This window comes from Phytophthora cinnamomi (assembly GCF_018691715.1).
Source record: "Phytophthora cinnamomi strain GKB4 chromosome Unknown Contig6, whole genome shotgun sequence".
In the NCBI taxonomy this organism is placed as follows: domain Eukaryota; phylum Oomycota; class Peronosporomycetes; order Peronosporales; family Peronosporaceae; genus Phytophthora; species Phytophthora cinnamomi.
In genome coordinates this window covers 850,780-869,061 of record NW_027150939.1, presented here as the reverse complement: position 1 = coordinate 869,061, position 18,282 = coordinate 850,780, and the positions used below count along the sequence as shown (strand labels likewise).

Here is an 18,282-nt window from a genome sequence, read left to right as displayed (position 1 = left end):
ACTTCAACATGCACTTTTGCCGCGTCCGTTATTACTGCATGTATCCCTCGAGCCCCGCCTGAAAGCCGAACCCGCCCACCCACACAGCTCGACCAGCCTTTGCTGCTGGTCGCGCGGGCACAATTCGCCACAGGTGGCGAGTCGGAGATCGCTTGGCAAAGGCGCTCTGGTACCGGAGCCCGTGCTCTGCGCCCTCCATAACCCGCGGTGTACGGAACACCACACTCGCGTGACTGGCGTCCAGTATGGCGCCCTTCTCTCTGCATTCATTTTGCGCAGATGGTCCAACCGGCCACCACGCCAACAAGTGCGCGCTCTCGCCTCTCCAAACGCTCGCAACTCCCAGCACAACGCGCACTTTTCCGCGTATAACCCGTCGCCAGCCCGCGCCCTGCGGAAAGACAAGACAAGAACGACCGCCCGCCTGCACTCGCTCGAACCGAAGCCGCTGCCACATGCGCCATGGCCTCCGTCGCGGCGCCTGACAAGCGCCGGCGCAAGAAGCCCCCGTCGCGGCCGGCGCCTCCGCTGCCGCTGCTGGACTCGGCGCGCAGCAGCGACTTCCCCACGGGCGGCTCGTCCGAGTCCTCCGTGGTGCCGGAGCTGCCCGCGCCCTTCGACATGTCGGCCAACAGCAACGCCAGCACGGCCAGCGAGCTCACGAGCACCAGCAGCAGCGCCAGCGCCAGCAGCTCCAGCCGCAGCGTCAAGTGGTGGCGGCGCGTGGCGGCCATGCGCCCCAAGCGCCGCCGCAGCGGCAGCCACGAGCGCGGCCCGAGCCTCGACCAGGAGCTGTACGTGCGCAGCATCCTCGAGTCCTACGCGTCGTCCATGAGCTCCAACAACCCGCAGCTCTCCACGGACGAGGGCAGCGTCAGCACCGCCACCGGCAGCAGCAAGAAGGGCGGCGAGCAGCGCGAGCGCGCGTCCAGGAGGCGCCGGGAGAGCGAGCGCGTCTCCAGGAAGCGCAGGGACAGCGAGCGCGCGTCCAGGAGGCGCAGGGACAACAGGAGCAGGGCAGCAGCAGCAGAGCAACAGGACACAGTCGCCGCCACCGCAGCAGCAGCGGCGGCTGTAGCAACAGCTACAGCTGCACAGGCAGACACAGGCTCGGACAGAACAGACAGGAGAGACGACAGGGACTCGGACTCCCCCGCCTACATGGCGCACTTCACGCCCAACGGAGACACAGCGCAGGACGATCACCGCGTGGACATGGACAGCCACACCCACGCGCACTTGACGGCGGGGGTGCCCGGGCTGAGCAGCGGCTCCAGCCCCGGGCCGTACGATGAAGGGCTGGACGACGGGCCTTTCGCGCCTAGCTCGGTTAGTGACGAGGAAGACAGGAACAGGAGGCGGCTGCGCCGCCGCATGAAGATTGAGGCCATGCGCGCGAGATTGTTGGAGAAAAACCAGCACCGTGCGAGGGCGCGCAAGAAGATGTGCATCTTCATTGCGTGTATTGGCGTCACGCTCACAGCTTTCGTTGTGGCGGCAATATTGATCGCCCGCGTGGGGGTGGAGATTCAAACTAACTCGCTGGAAGGCAGTACAAACACAACTGCGACGACTAACAGCAGCAACAGCGGCAGCAGTGCGGGCAGTGGTAGTACCAACTTCGTGATCGTTTCTTCCGGCAGCATTGCATCGGAAGCAGACTTAAGTTCAGCAGCATCAACTTCACTACTTCGAGACGGTTCAGCTTCTGAAGCTGCTTCTGAAAGCGACTCGTCGTGGTCTTCGTCGGGATCGAATGACGGCATCAGCGTGTATACAGACACGTACACTTATATTCACTGCATCCTGATGGTACTATCGCTGTGGATGTCACTCGTCGTAGTGATCATGCACGTGACGTTCCGGAGTTTCCGGACGTATTCGCATCCCTTCGTGTTGGAGCTGAGTTGTGTGCAATGTGGATATTGGATTACGTCGTTGCTTCGGGTGATGCTGGAGACATCGGCCCTGACTGATATGGCCTACCTTTTCTTCTGTATGTTCGAGTGTTTCTTCAACTTCGCGCAGATTTCGTTCACGTGTGCCATCGCGTTCAATATGTATCGATCCGTGGTATCGTACGCAGATGTGCTTATGGATTCACAGAGTGCAAAGCGTCGATATCACAGGTATACCATGAATGTGCTACTTTTGTCGGTAGTGGCGGCAGTCACGTTGGCGCTAGTGGGCTATCGGTCTGGAGATACGTATGAGGACGAGGAATCATCGTCGGGCTCATCATCGAAGACAGAAGAGGAGATTCTTGACGAGGATACTTTCTCACCGTGCCTCTACCCGACTTGTCGACTCATCCTGTACGTGTACTACCCGCTATTAGCGTTCGGCTTCAACTTCATCTTCTACGTGCGCTTTAAACGTACCATTGGTGAATCGTACCCGACATCAGCCACAGGAAGACTCAACAAGGTGGCGCGATCGTACCTCATCGTGTTTTTTGTGTGCTGGGGAAGTCTCATTATTCTGACCGCTCTGAAAGTGGCCGACTCGGCACAAGTTCCAACAATCGCGTCGTTTGTGATGCAGTCGATATTCGACATTCTCGGTGTATGTACCGCTGCAATTACTTTCACAAATTTCCACCGGTGCCGAAAGGCATTTGACTTCGGGTTATCACTCAAAGCCATCGACCCCAGTAGCATCGAGTTCGACGATCCGGTGAATATTGTTGGTGAAGGCACCTTCGCTATCGTGCTGAAGGCGAGGTGGCGACAGGGAGGATATGTTGACGGCTCTGTATCGCGGTCGATCGAGGTGGCTGTGAAGACGTTTAAGCACGCACAGATGGAGTGCCTGGAACACATCAAAGAGGAAGCATATTTGTCGTCAAAGCTGGTGCACCCATGTGTGATGATGACCTATGGCTGCTACACCGCCGGTATCAATCTCTACATTGTGTATGAATATCTTGGAGGTGGTACGCTGCAAGACTTGATTGACGTCAACCGAAGTACTCCGTTTTCATATGAGCGTGGATTGCGATACGCTCATATGATCGCTGTGGGTATGCGCTTCTTACATGGTTTACCTGTGCCGATTGTTCATCGGGATCTCAAACCGCTGAACTGCATCTTTGATTCGGAGCAAGAAATGTTGAAGGTGGCGGATTTCGGTGAATCTCGATTGCTGCGCACTCGCGACGTGGTGGCTCCGCGACCCAACTTCTTCCCGTCGGCTGATGTCACGGTGCAAATGACGACTAACATTGGCAGTGCGTGTTGGGCTGCGCCCGAGGTGCTGAAGGACGAAGCCACGTCGGAGTATTCTGTAAAGATTGATGTCTACAGCTTCGGCGTCATTTGCTGGCAGCTGTACACTTGTGCTGTGCCATATGCCAATATCCCTGGAAGTGTGCTGGCAGTGGCCGAAGCGGTGCTGAGTGGAGTGCGACCGTCCATCCCGCGCGACTGCCCTCGGTTGTTCGCCAAAATTATGAAGCGCTGCTGGCATGACAACCCGCTGCGCCGTCCGAGCTTTGAAGACATTGTGCAGCTGTTGGAAATCGAACTCAGCGAGGTGCGCCGCCGACAACTGGCACGCGCCCACGGCAGGGGGAACGACTCGGTCATTGCGCCCCCAATTCTCGATAGCAGCAACTTCGATGATACAGGACGGACGCACGGGACAGACGAGAGCAATGGATAGAGCGTGTGACTTGAGAGGTTGTGCTCGCCTCTCCGATAGTTTAGGATAGTAGTGCCAGTCAGTGAATTATGTAATCTGAACTCGATTCAACTTGTGTTTGTGTGTCTTGGCAGAAGAATGAAAGGTGTAAGTTCAACGTACGCGTCAAAACTTCTTCTTTAGATTTATCGAGTTGGAGTGCCCGATGTTGCACGCCATAACGAGACACTCTTGTGTCCATGGATACTACACGACCGCCGCTACGCTTAAATGATGCCAAGCACGCGCAGGCGGCTCTCGTACTCCGTCTGGCCGATGTAGCAACCGATAAGCGCACGGTCTCCACCCTGGAAGGCGTGGCGACCGTGCATCACGCGTTGGTTGTCCACGACCACCATGTCGCCCACCTGGAGCTTCATGCAGAACTCCATCTCCGGTCGACGCATGACTTCCAGCAGCTTGCGGTGCGCCTTATAGAACTCGCCCACCTGCTCGAAGCTCAGGTGGGTCAGCGGTGCGCGATCGTAGTCGTTGTGGCGGAACTGGACGATGTTGCCGGCGTAGTCCACGCGGATGAGGGGCTCCATCGTGGCCAGGTGCGTGTCGTTGTCCACAGTGAAGTACGGAAGCGACGTCGTACTCAGCACGCGAAAAGCTTCCGGGTCTTCCTTCCTCAGGGTCTCAGCCACGTGGAACGAGTCCACATAGCGACTCTCGCCGCCCTCGCCAGCCTGCGCAGCGCAGTTGAAGATCTGCAGTCCAGGCGGGTCGCGGATGTACGTGCCGTCCGTGTGGTGCAGCAGCTCCAAGTTTGTCGACGCAGTGTCATTGTATCCCTCGGCTTCATTCGTGGGGTTCGTCGTCCACATCGTGCCGTAGATCGTGCGCAACACAAACCCAATCTTCTTGGAGAACTTCTCGGTGGCCTCCATCGTGTTGGGCGTGCCTGACACGCGCACCAACCCGTAGGCGTACAGGTCGCGCATGAGCGGCTCGATGTTGTCCACGCACTTGTTGTAGTCGTGCGCGGGCAACTTGAAGTCGGCTCCGGCCCAGAGCTGCTTGGTGGTCAGCCGCGGCTGCCTGTACGACTTGGGATACGGCGCCGTGGCCGAGTCCTCCGCGTCGCCGCCCTCCAGCGCGTACGCGTGGTCACGCAGCCACTGCGCGTCGAACTCGCTGGCTGTGCACGGGGTGCCGCGTACGGGCGCGTCCCAGTCGATGGCGACGGCCCCGCCGGCGTGCGTGACTTCGAGGCGGTGGAACGGCGCGTCCAGCGGGATGGAGGCCGTGTCCAGCTGCCGCTGCCGTGTCTCCGGGTGCATGCAGTGCTCGCAGCGGCAGTGGTCGCGCAGCCAGAGCTTGTGGAACTTGGCGGTGGCGCCGTCCTCGAACGTGACGCGCACGGCTTGCTCTCCGGCGAGCTCCGCCACTTTGGTGATGCGCTCACTCTCCAGGTGCCTGTCGACCAGCGCGGACACGAACGCGCGCACGCTCGAGGGTCTCAGGGCACCCGAGGCGGTGGTGTTCGACAGCAGCACGCTGCGCAGCGGCCGGATCGCTTGAAGACGCATGTGCCGGCGGTGATGGGGATGTTGAGTTGACTCTGGCCCTGCTCGGCGAACTTGGAACTGATCCAGCCGCCCGAGTACAGAGCGCCGGCACCCCGCGCGCCACGAGCTTGAAGCTGCGAGAGACACAGACATGCAGGCCGAGGCCAGTGCGAGTTGGTCTTGCCCGCCGAAATCGTGGGGCGGGGATCCACTTGGCCGGGTGACGCCGCGCTTGACACGCAAGCGGATAAGTGTCGGCTGTGCGGATTGGCTCGGGGCCTGCAGCACTGATAACGGCTGACGTGGCAGAGTAACGGCTGCAACTTCAGCTTCAATCTTCAATTCGGGCGAGCAGCAACTACACTGTTTCTGGTAAGGGATTGACGCGGCGATACAGGATCGCGACTACCGGTAGGCATACATGAGTAGGGAAAAGATAGCCGCCGCCCGCATAAAACATGAGCTTTGAAGCGGCCGTCGACGACGACGATACGCTTGCTCTCATCGGAGTCGAAAGCGCCCGCATATGCAGCGCGGAATCCAGTGGGCTGGCGTTGCTGCGCGGCGGAAGAACGTTGATATTGCATTATCCGACTAGCTAGAGACCCATACACTAGCCACTAGACTATGCCGTTTGGTTAATGCTAAGCCCAAATGCAAGTTACACGAGGAAATCAAAAGTGATCAAACAATCTTTTCCCCCCAAACAAATGCCGCCCTCGGACGCGTTTCTTGTTAATAAAAGCTAGAAGCTCTCACAAACACGCCATTGTTCGTGCCAAAATATGCACTGCGGAGCGCTCCATTTCCATTTTTGTCGCCTATTTGGGGCATCTCGGATCGCTGTCGGCGCCAAAGTCTTTGCAAACCTCCCGGCCAAGCGCGTTGATGCCTTCAACAACCCAGAGACGGTAATCAGCAAACACAAAGATTTTGCCCGGAGCGAACGCAAAGTTGCTTGTCGCCTCGCCAACGTGAATTTTGCCGAGCAGAACACCATCCGGGTTCCAGACGTGCACACCGTCGCCACAGCCAGCCCAGACGTTGCCGTCAGTGTCCGTGTGCACTCCATCGGGGATCCCGCTGTCTGCGAAAGCAAACATGCGCCTACTTCCGAGTCTCTTGTTATCGATGATGCTGTAGGCGTAGATGGTGGCAGGGCGCGTAAGGTCCAGATCCGTTTCCCGAGCGCCCGTGTCAGTCACGTACAGGGTCTTGTAGTCTGGAGAGAACTCGATGCCGTTCGACTCTCTGAAGCCGTCAGCGACGACTCGGATAACACCCGTTGATGGTTCGAAGCGATAAATTTGCCGAGGAACTTGAGGCGCCGCGCGGAACTTCTGGAAAACGCCATATCCCGCATCCGAAAACCAGAGATCACCCGTCACAGGGTGCTGCTTCACATCGTTCACGCCAGTGAAGTTACGACCATTGTAGCCGATGATCAGTGGCTCAGACGTGTTCGTGTTAACGTCCACAGCGAGGAGTTGGCCGTAGGTCTCGAGGCTACCCTGATCGCACCAAACCTGCATTGGCGGCGTAGCATGCTGGTCGGCGCCGGGCGGGTAGTACGACGAAGCACCGTTGGCCATCACGAGACCCGCAAATTGAGTACTGTGAACGGATAAATCTTCGAGAGAGACGGCCGTGATGTTGATGTTATCCGTAAGAGACGCGAAGTTGGACGAGATGTAGAGGGTGTTGTCCTTCTTGTTGTACACACCAGCTTCGTGAAAGGCCTGCCAGCCCATGGTGGAGACCAAGCGGGCGGTAGCGCTATCGCCGAGCACATTGGCAAAGGACGGGTCATACGACAGCAGCGAGACCGCAGGGTTGGTAGCGTTTCTGGCGTAAATGGAGGCGAGGTAGTCGACACCCCCTGTGGCCAGGGCGTGAAGGTCGACGTTGACGAGCTACATGCTTCGAATCCTGTGCTTGTTTTTGGCTTGGAGAGTCTTGATGGGGAGCTGGAAGATTGCAGACTGAAGTAGTTCCAAGCTCCAGGTGGGCACCAAACTCGACTTGACGCGCGGTAATTGCTGCTCGGATGCGAGGCAGCATGCAATCTGCAATCTCAGCACCGTAGACAGGTCTCACACTTGGCACTTAGTTGGAGGCCATCCTCTTCCAGCCTTAGCAGCTGGGTGTCTGGCAATAACGACGTCCAGGATGACTAGTATGGCAACAACGACGCGTACGACGACAACATGTACCATACGATACGTGAGTGAGCTCTGAGCTTGCCATACACATCACGGCCATCTTATTTTACGTTATAGTTATATATCCGGACACGCGCATTGAAGGACCAAGATAATCACCGGTGCAGATGCTGGCAGAAATGAAAACTTTGAAACCTATGTGTAGACAGGAATGTAGACGGGAGCTAATCGACGTCCACACTGTACCAGTAAATCTTTATCCCTTTCGCTACGAACTTTTCGCCCTTTAAAAGGTGTTGTGCAAAACAACGTACTCCCCCCCCCCCCCCCCCGCTAAAAGGGACTCATTTTCACCCTTTCACCAAACACCAACTGCAAATCCGTCTTTTAGTACAAATCATCAATGGTGCATGGCATAATCCTCATGTAATTATGCCATGCACCATGTTGATGATTTGCCCTAAAAGACGGTGGATTATTTTTTATAATAGCAGTTGGAGTGTGTGAAAGTTCCATGGACGAGCTTAGCTATTTTAATAGCTAAGCTCGTCCACTCTTAGTAGTCAGGCGCTCTCTAATTGTTGTGGAATGATTTTTTGTGTGTCTAAAACCCGAAATTTCAAACTGATATTTTGTGCACAATAGCGATTCAAACTTTGAACCGAACCTCGATGAGATCTGTCCAAAACCGGTCTTTTCTATACAAAATATGGAGATTGGTAAAATATTCCATTCTAATGACGTCACTAAAGCGCCAGTGCATGATTGTAATTAAGTCTCACGACTAACAAGGGTGGCCGGTGTACCTATGATGCTTACTAGTATGTGTACTTTGCATATTGTATTAATATCTACTAGTAGATGAGTGGCTGTAGCGACAGTTATTGTACTGGCGAGATGAAATGATACACCAATTTGGGAGGTCATAACGCTTGATCTACCTGGAAAATTTGTGAACTATAGGTAACGCTGGAAAGCTCTGTACATGTATCTATCCGTTAAAGTAAACCAGTTCCGAGATCCAAGCGTGTGCTTAGGCCAAAATTATACTTAAACAAAAAGGTTGCCTCCTGCCAACAAACGGGCTATGTACCACCCAGCTGTCATTAGCTGGACTCATCGGTAAAATACTCGACTTGCATATTTGAATCCTGCTTGCGAACCTTCTTGTAGGGTCCGAGCCACTGACGTTTCGAAATGGCTTTCACGCCTGCTGAGAGGTTCATCCCAAGGCCATCCACGGAAGTCGCCAGACCCATCGCGATCCTATTCTTGAGTGCCCCCCCCATATCGTTTCAACCGGATGCAGTTCAGGATGATAGGGGGACGTGTATAGGACCTCGTATCCGTAGAGTTGGTCCTTGGAAATCGCCTTGTACGTTGTAAGAGGTTTCGCCTACAATATCACATAGTTAGCTGCAAGTAGCAGCCAGAACGTGCACAAGAACTTACCCGTGAGATTAGCCACTCCCATTGTTTCTTGGTGAAGTCGTCGATGTTCGCGGTGGCGTTGCGTTCGTGCAGCCACCTCGCTATGACAGCCCTGAGCTTGGAACTTGACGGTGCTGTGTTTTGGATGATCTTGTGATAAGTTGCGTCGTCCATGTGGATTCGGCAGGCTACAGCACCCGGCAGAGATCTTCAAACCAGGACTCGAACAGCTCGCCCGTGACGTTCCCATGATAGTCCGTGTCTCCATTAGCCTTCAGATATGACGCCCAGCTCTTGCTCGACCCACTCAGCGTGAAGACAAATACAGCACCTGCCGCAACGATGCAGTATCGCTGCCCTGCTGTGGTAGAGCCCTTCAGATAAAACGAATAAACTCCCACCCGTGTCCTGCCACGCAACTACGGGGGGGGGGGGGGGGGGGGGGGGGCGGTACCCCTGCAAGCCAAACTCCCAGAGATCGTCGAGATCGGATTATGCCTACCGTCGGTACCCGAGAGGCATAGCTTGTAGGGTACTCGACTGGCAGCGCCAAGAGATTAGGTCGGCCCGGGATTGGGCGTTGGGTGCTCGCCAAGTGCGAAGGAAAAGTCTCGCTAACTCAGCGAACCGGTACGCCGGACAGCCCGGGTGCCGTTACTCTTCAAGTCGGGTCCGGCGGCCTGTAAAAGCGCTCGCGCGCCGCCGTCCATCCTTTGGTGGAGGGCACAGGAGTTTTTGAACGGAGTCCGCTAGCTCGGCGGATCTCCGGGAGAGTGGACCTTGGTTGGTAGGTGTCGGCGAGAGGCGAGACACCCGCTGTCCCGGTTGGGCCGAACCGCGCCCTGCACAGGCCAACAAGCGCCGACCTAATTCGGCGATTGTTGTGGTTTGTGCTGGAGATCCACATCTGACGATATTTGTGTGTTCTGCAACACCACATACCGGATGGGTACTGGGCGACGCGAGACCTGGCCGCACTTGCTGTGCAGTCGCTTCGACCAACTGGCGTCATTTCTCTTCTGCAGTGAGATCACGCTGGAGATCTCGAACTTGGCTCGACGCACCTATGCGGTCGACGTAGTACGCGCGATCCTGAACAACCGGATGAGTCGCGCTGGCGCGGTGGACGGGCTTCGCGAGTAAATTCTGGGCGACGGCGAGGCGCTGGCGGAGATCATGGACCTCGTGGTCGAGAGTGGCGATCACCTGAACAGCTTGGATGATACGCGCGCGTTCTGCAGCAGGCGGTTAAGGATCAGGAAACGGCACTTCGGCAGAACTTTGGCCGTTGAGATCGCAACACGACGTGCACACGGGCAACGCAACTGACGTCGAAGTAACAGTTACAGACGAAACGCTGCAGGCGACGACCGTCGGTACGGCCGCAGCAGACGCGAGAGATATCTCGACCGTCATGCTGCACAGGGATCTGCGCGTGAAGACCACTTGCTCAATGGCCTCACGCGAAGAGGGGGCGGATGTGGTATTGTGGGTCGAGAATTGACAGAGACCGACCAGAAGGTCGTACGAAAGTCGCGCGAATGTGGATTCCCAGTATTTAAGGAGACCCGAGATCAGGTGTCCCGTGACGAGGTGGAATGTGGAGATCGGCCTGGTATTTGCGGAGATACATAATCGGCGTACCATAAGCAAGGTGATTGTAACGGGGTTACACGTACGAGTGGCTACAAGCCACTTGTGAATTTAAAAGATAAGATATCTGTTAAAAGTTTTAGATACTTCCTCACCTTGGTGTAAGTCACACCAATGGATACATTGAAGTGGGCCACTACAATAAGTGGTCTACACCTACCCAAAGATCCTATTGGTAGAAAGCAGCATCTTTCTACCAATCCGAGACGTGCATATTGGCGGGGCTCTGAAAGCCAGCCGCTGTCAACCCCTTTCATAGATGATAAACAGTTTTAGCAGATTTAGGAGGAAGATCAATTTACAAACAATACAGTTCTCATTTTACCTAATCTAAGTCACTTGGAGTCTTATCTGATTTAAATTATATTTGTGTATTCAAATATAATTAACCTATAAGTAAGTAATTACTAAGTACTTACGCTTCCTCATACACGTAGCGTGACGCGTAAGCTAAAGTAGTGAGTCAAGTTAGACCCACTACACCTGGTAGCACTTCGTAGTCCGTCCAACGACCGACTGCTTGACGTTCGTACGAGGTGTACGAACGCGGAGCCGAGAACCACATGAGCACGGAGGTGCCCATGGAGAGCTCCAACAGCCTGCAACGCATGTCGCACGCGCAGACTGCCCCACCTGTCGGACCCGGAGTGGGAGGCCCTCCAACGACTGTCAGCAATCATTGGGGAGGCGGCGACAGCTACGATGTTGCGTACGCTATCGCCGACAGAGCAACATGGTGTTGCTCTGGGCTTCATCATGAAGGATCAGCGCGATGCTGCTTCCTCAGCGACGGCGTCGTCGGGGACGACACCGCGTGCTCAATCATTGAAATTGAGCGTAAGCATTTACGTGGGAAGGGAGGGCGAGCCTCTCCTCCGGTGGCTTGTCGAGCTCGACACAGCCATAGCGGCTCGACGCATCGTCGACCCGCTGTCGAAGGTCGCGTTCGCCATGTCCTGCCTTGGCGGACGCGCAAGGAGTTGGGCGTATGGACGCTGACTCTCCGATCCTACGTGCTTCAGCACGTACGAAGTGTTCAAAGAGGAGCTCAAACAAGCGTTTGAGCCCCCGCAAAACGAGTTCTGGTCGAGGGCGGAGTTCCTCGACCTTCAGCAGGGTAAGCATGACGTTCATGCCTACGCGCAGCGCGCACGATACTTGGTCTCAAATATCGTGACCAATCCAATTGACGAGGCGACTAAGGTCGTCACGTTCATGAAGGGACTTAGAGATGGGCCCGTGAAGACCTATCTCTTCCGAGAGTACCCGAGTACTCTCGAAGCTGCAATCACCCTTGCCATGCAAGAAGAGTTTAGCCTGCGGCAGGCTAAACTCCATGCAAATGCGCCGAGGCAGCAACCACGCCCGGTAGTGAGCACGGGAGGTCCGGAACCAATGGACCTCTCGAATGCAACGGCTGCTGGTCACCAGCAGCAGGGAGGCAACGTGCGATGCTTCCGTTGCGGAAGGATCGGTCACTTTGCACGGGAGTGCACAGCTCCCATGCCCCCTGGCGGTGGCCGTCGTGGCGATGCTAGGCATCGCCGCGGACCAACAAAAAACGCGGACATCCAGTAGGCGCGGGGCGCCCTACTGGTAATGCAGTCGCGCGTGCCGACATCGGGCACGCGACACTGAGGACTGCAGCCCCCAGTGAGACTAGCTCTCGCTGCAAGAAACAAGATGACAGGCCGAACCTAGTCATCTTGAAGGTTTACTCGAAGAGAGCGAGCGACTCTCTTCGAGCTTTGGTAGATTCAGGCGCGTCGAACAACTTTGTTCGACTACGAAGCCTGTCGAGACTTGACTTCGAGGAGGTAAATGTACCTCGAAGTCTTCTGGAAGTTCGATTGGCAACAGGTGCCATGGTGAAGACTGAGAAACGCGTCGTGAACGTGCGCTTCTCGTACAAACAACGAGTGTTTGTCGAACACTTTATCGTCCTGGCCCTGGACGATAAGTTCGACGTGGTAATGGGCATGCGGTGGCTTGCATGGCATGATCCGGTGATAGACTGGAAGAAGCGCACGCTCGTGCGCTTCGGACGCGATAGCGGAACAGAGAGCGATGGCCCTGTTACCGCAGCGCACGCACCAGCAGGTGCGCGCGGCTCACCAGTCGAGACAGCGCTTAATGCTGTTGTCCCGGAGTGCCCAAGAAGTGCGCGAGGGCGCACACAAGTGACACCAACGTCGGCAATGCTGCCGACGTCAGAAGAAAAAGATGTACTGGTTCCGGGAACCAACACTCACATTCAAGTGTGTAAGGGACAGTCCCTGACCCGAAAAGGTCAGGTCGACAACGACGCGTCGGCTCCGGGAGTCGACGCACCCTCGGTGATGAGGGGCTCCGCCAATGAATGGCGTCGAGGTGACGAAGGCGTGTCAACTCCGGGAGTTGACGCTGCAAACAGTACGGACGGTTGCAAACGTACCACACTGACGCAATTTGCATGCTGTCGTGCAGCCGGGTTGCACGACGAAGCGCTATGCGGTCAAGCCGGGCTTGATACCGCGCGCGCGCGGACAGGGTCCGCCGGCGAACAATTGTCCACGGCCGGGCCTGGACCAGAAGAACAGCTGTGCGGAGCCGGGCTCCGCGCAACAAGAAGACGGCGCAAGCGGAGAACGCTGCGCAAGTCTCGGTCCGGGACCGAGACGCAACAAGAACAGTCTGCTGAGCAGACTGAGGCTGTGACGCCGGACGTCGAGACGCTAAGTGTCTTGACGCGCACCGATACTGGATTCCAGTATCGTGAGGTGGAACTCGCTAATCCTCCGACGACGGCGTCGGAGTTGACTTCGCTTCCAGTCATGAGCTGGAAGCGCTTCACGCGCGACTTGCACGATGGACGCATCGAGCAAGTCTGCGTTCTTTCGGACAGCGAAAGAACGAAGAGCGAGAGTGAAGAGCTGAGGCAGCTCTTCATGGGAAGTACCACTGAGAGTGAAGACACTCTCAGTGCGAAGACGAAGCGAGAGCGCTTCGAGGAACAAGGTTGCGACTCGCTGAAGTCGAGTCCCTATTACGAATTGTTGAGGGAGTACAAAGACGTACTCCCGGAATTCCTGCGGAGCTTCCGCAGGATAAGGCATTCAGCACGAGATTGATCTCGTGCCAGGCACGAAGTACTGTGTCACGCGGCAGTGGCCACTGCCGCGAGAACAAGTAAAAGCGATCGACGACTTCTTTGAAAGTCGTCGCAAAGCAGGACAAGTGCGGGAATCAAAGTCCCCGCACAGTGCTCCGACGTTCTGTGTCAAGAAGCCACAGGGCGGATGGCGCATCGTTCATGCGTATAACAAGCTGAACGATGCGACGGTACCGGCGCAGACGCCGATACCGCGAAAAGATGTTATCATCGATTCGATGGCCGGGAGCACCGTTTACAGTGCTCTCGACTTGCGAGATGGATTCTATCAGATCCTAATGCGTGAGAGCGATATCCCTCTCACGGCAGTGAGCACGCCAAGCGGCATGCTCTGGGAATGGCTAGTAATGCCACAGGGGCTTAAGAACGCCCCTGCGACTTTCAACAGGTGCGTGACGCACTTGTTGCGCTCGGTGCGCGACTTCGCACCGAGCTACTTCGGTGATGTGTTCATCCACAGCCGGGCTGTGGACGGGAAGACCGACGTAGAGATGCACAGGGTGCATCTCCGGAAGCTACTTGAGCTTATGCGAAAGCACAAACTCTACGCGAACCTGAAGAAGTGTATCTTCGGGGCGAGCGAGATACCCGTCCTCGGGTGTCTCGTAGGGAAAAATGGTGTTCGCCCTGACCCGGAAAAGGTCAGAGTAATTAATGAATGGCCAACGCCTTCAAGTGTCAAGGAACTGAGGCAGTTCCTTGGCTTGGCCACGTACTTGTGCAAGTACGTGGAGGACTACGCGGGCAAGATTCGCCCGTTGTAACAGCTTCTTAAGAAGGAAGCTGTGTGGAATTGGAAATCCGATTGCCGAAAGGCATTCGATGCAGTCAAGCGGGGCTTGACTGAGGCGCCGATCTTGGCAGTGGCGGACCAAGATCGTCCATTTCACGTAGTGTGCGACGCATCCGACTTCGCGATCGGATGCGCGTTGATGCAGCACGATCACGAGGGCTGTGATCGTGTCGTCTACTACCATTCGCGTCAGCTGAAGCCAGCTGAGCGCAACTATCCGGTACATGACAAGGAACTCCTTGCCATGAAATACGCACTCGCAAGTTCCGAGTGTATTTGCTTGGAAGTAGACCGTTTGTGGTCTACACCGACCATGCATCACTGCGCACTGCAGTGAAGTCACCACACATATCACAAAGAATGGCGAGATGGCTCTCATGCTTTGCGGAGTATAACTTCCGGGTCGAATACAAACCCGGAAGATTGAATGTAGTGGCCGACGCGTTATCACGTCGACCGGACTACGCAGAAGCTGCTGATGTCAATGCCATTGACGCCATGCGATCGAGCACACCCACATCGTCTCTGTTGGACGATGTGAAGGCCGCGTACGCGCACGACGTGGACGCGAAGCTCTTGCTGGCCTATGGCACAGCGCCTTCAGACAAGTCCCGTCAGAAGCTGCCCAAGCACCTTCGAGCACGTGCACACTGCTTTCGTGTGCACGACGGACTACTGCTTTACAATGCAGTCGACGACAATGCGGATCGCGTTGTCGTGCCGAATGATCATGACCTGCGACTCAGGATCATGTACGAATATCATGATGCCCCGACTGCGGGACATCTCGGTCGTGAGAAGACATACGTCCTTCTCACGCGCGACTTCTACTGGCACCGCCAGTAGAAGTTGGTGCGCAAGTACATCCGTGCTTGCGAGGTATGCCAACGCGTAAAGCCTGCGCCATTCGCGCAGGCTCCGTTACAATCATTACCGACTCCGTCGGAGTGTTGGAAGTCCATGTCTTTGGACTTCATCTTTGGTCTTCCCCCGGACAGCGGAGGGAATACCGGTGTTGTGGTCTTCGTCGACCGCTTCAGCAAGATGGTACATCTTGCTGCGGTGCCGGCAGAGGTGACCGCGAAGCTGATAGCCCGTCTATTCGTCGACATGGTGTTCAAACACCATGGCATGCCGACCGACATCGTGTCGGACAGAGACCCGCGCTTCACAGCGCATCTGTGGCACGAAGTGTTTACACTTCTTGGGAGCCAGCTTTCCATGTCGACTGCGGATCATCCGCAGACGGACGGTCAAACCGAGCGCGTGAATCGCGTGCTCGTCAATATGTTGAAGAGCTACGCCCACTCATTCCAATACTGGAGCGAGTGTTTGTCAATGGCGGAATTCGCCATCAACAACTCGGTGCATGCCTCGACCGGGCATACACCGTTTTATGTGAATGCCATGCGGCATCCCCGTCTGCCGAGTTTACTCGGAGTGGTGGCTCCCACTTTAAGTGGAGGAGGATCTACGACTGCAACACAGCAGTCGCAAAAAGCCGCCGACACCTGCACAGGGTCAGCTGCAACAATGGACAAACCACATGAGTCTGCGCAGGGCGCAGACTCCTCCAACAACAAGGGCAAGGACCACGGGTCTGCGCAGAGCGCAGACACCGCAAAGAACCACGCAAAGGCCGGGCCTCTAGCGGAGAGCGAGCTGAATGACTTCAGCTCGGATGCAATCAGTTTCGTCACCAAAAGACAAGCCGTGATTCGGTTTGTCCAAGACACAATAGCAGCTTCTGTTGATCAACAGAAGCTGAACGCAGACAATGCGGGCAGAGGCAACACAAATGAATTTAAAGTTGGTTCATTAGTTTTGTTAGCTACACAAAACCTGCCTAGACATGCAGTTTCGGATTTCGGAGCAAGCAAGCTTGCTCCGCGCTTCACCGGGCCGTTCACTGTGTTGGCACGGCACGGCAACGCATACACGCTAGACATACCGTCTAGCATGCGCCTCCATCCGACCTTTTACGTCGGACGGCTGAAGCCATACCTGCAGCACGAGCCATCTAGCTCGGCTGACCCGAAGCCTCGGCAGGAGCCGAGGCAGAAGCGGAGGACTTGGCCTCGGCGACGAGCAGCCTCTCCTCCAGCGCGCGGACGCGCTGGAGCAACCCCTTCATCTGGGTCCCCAGCTCGACCTGGATGTTCGAGGCGGTCTGCGAGACCGCCGCGACTTGGGCCTTCTGGTTCGCCAGCTCCTGTTTCAGGGCGGCGAACTCAGTGCCCTGCAGACGCCCACGGCGGTCACCCGGTCGTGGAGAGGCGCATACTGATCAGCCCGGGGCTGGTCATACCCGGGGCGTGTTCCCACCCCCGCCACCGCCGATCCGTGACGCCCGCGGCTCAACCCGCTGGATTGTTGAGCGGATTGTTGACCATAGTATCCCGAAAACGAAGCCTCAAGGGGCTCGTTTTCGTATTCGTTGGAGAGGATTTCCTCCCCATCAAGATACATGGGAGCCGCGGAACGTCTTGCTGGAGGACGTTCCGGGAATGGTGAGGGCGTACGAAGAGCAGTACGCGCTGGCGCAGCGGAAGTAACACGAGCGCTGCGATCATCGCTAGCGCCCGAACCCCCACGTGCTAAGAACTTAGCACGGAGCTCTTTGAGACTCTCGGGCACACGGAACGACGTGTGCCCGTTCAGGTCGCGGTCGCTCAAGCGGACCGCGCCTGGGAAGCACTTCGTGCACTGAAGCCATCGGGCACAGCGCACGGCACATTAGCCTCCTCCGCAGCAACATGGAGTTGCTCCAACTTTCCATGCTTCGAGTACGTCTCGAAGCGATCACGCGCTTGCTTAATCCGATCACGGTAAGCACTCGGCTTCTTGTTCAAGTTCTCAACAAAAGCATTCCAACTTTGACAAAGTGCCTGCCATTCGGGCACTTTGCTGCGAGAAGAGGTCTTCTTGCTTTGAAAGCATCGGAGCTCATGAAAGAGTCCTATGTAGTAATCGCGCCTTTGATGCGTTTCCGCATCAAAGTGCAGCTCGGCAGCCACAGCGTCATCTTTGATGGCGCTGCATACGTACACCGGCACCTCATTCGGAGGTACCGAGTTCCCATACCGGTCCGCGATCTCGGACGCGGACGGCATCCATGGATCGCGCGCTGCAGGCGCAGCGCGCGGAGAGCCTTGAGCTTTGGAATCACGCGCTGCAGTTGCAGCTCGCGGAGTATTGAGAGCCCCAGCAGAAGCGAGTGGGGTATCGCTCTCAGTTCGTGAACGCTTCGAACTCGAAGCGTCCGATTCGTCCCCTTCACGCGGGCGAATGTTCTTAGCATGAGGGTCGAGCGATTCGCTCGACACTGAATCCTTGCGCTTTGAGGACGTGTCCTCCTCGTCCTCCATGTCTTCATCGTCGTCGTCGAAGTCGACGACGTCGCCATACTTCGCCTTCTGGCGTTCGAAGTAGTCATCGATGGAGAGATGACTCTCTACCGACTTCGGAGTCTTCTTTTCTTGAGGGGCGCTCATCGTTGAATGAGCACGGATTTCTTCTCCAAACGCGGAGAATTGACGAATGGTCAATTCAGAAGATTGACGTGCGGAGACCCCGCGCGTCTAACCTAACGGGGGGGGGGTAACGGGGTTACACGTACAAGTGGCTACAAGCCACTTGTGAATTTAACAGATAATATATCTGTTAAAAGTTTTAGATACTTCCTCATCTTGGTGTAAGTCACACCAATGGATACATTGAAGTGGGCCACTATAATGAGTGGTCCACACCTACCCAAAGATCCTATTGGTAGAAAGCAGCATCTTTCTACCAATAAGAGACATGCATATTGGCGGGGCTCTGAAAGCCAGCCGCTGTCAACCCCTTTCATAGATGATAAACAGTTTTTAGCAGATTTAGGAGGAAGATCAATTTACA

The 18,282-nt window shown here is 56.0% G+C and overlaps 4 protein-coding genes across 4 annotated transcripts; 1 reads left to right on the top strand and 3 right to left on the bottom strand.

Moving 5' to 3' along the window:
- Window positions 1-31: 31 nt before the first annotated feature.
- IUM83_07437 (uncharacterized protein) lies at window positions 32-809 on the bottom strand (the record flags this gene model as incomplete). Its single annotated transcript, XM_067931732.1, has 2 exons — window positions 32-260; window positions 418-809. 2 exons carry the CDS (start codon window positions 807-809, stop codon window positions 32-34), a joined length of 621 nt encoding a protein of 206 aa, XP_067799122.1.
- IUM83_07436 (TKL protein kinase) lies at window positions 463-3,663 on the top strand (the record flags this gene model as incomplete). The annotated part of the gene is made up of 1 exon (XM_067931731.1): window positions 463-3,663. One exon carries the CDS (start codon window positions 463-465, stop codon window positions 3,661-3,663), a length of 3,201 nt encoding a protein of 1,066 aa, XP_067799121.1.
- Window positions 3,664-3,908: 245 nt separating this feature from the next.
- On the bottom strand, window positions 3,909-5,216 carry IUM83_07435 (trimethyllysine dioxygenase; the record flags this gene model as incomplete). Its single annotated transcript, XM_067931730.1, has 1 exon — window positions 3,909-5,216. The coding sequence occupies one exon, from the start codon at window positions 5,214-5,216 to the stop codon at window positions 3,909-3,911; it is 1,308 nt and encodes a 435-aa protein (XP_067799123.1).
- An 800-nt stretch (window positions 5,217-6,016) lies between these two features.
- IUM83_07434 (SMP-30/Gluconolaconase/LRE-like region) lies at window positions 6,017-7,084 on the bottom strand (the record flags this gene model as incomplete). Its single annotated transcript, XM_067931729.1, has 1 exon — window positions 6,017-7,084. One exon carries the CDS (start codon window positions 7,082-7,084, stop codon window positions 6,017-6,019), a length of 1,068 nt encoding a protein of 355 aa, XP_067799202.1.
- Between the last annotated feature and the right edge of the window lie 11,198 nt (window positions 7,085-18,282).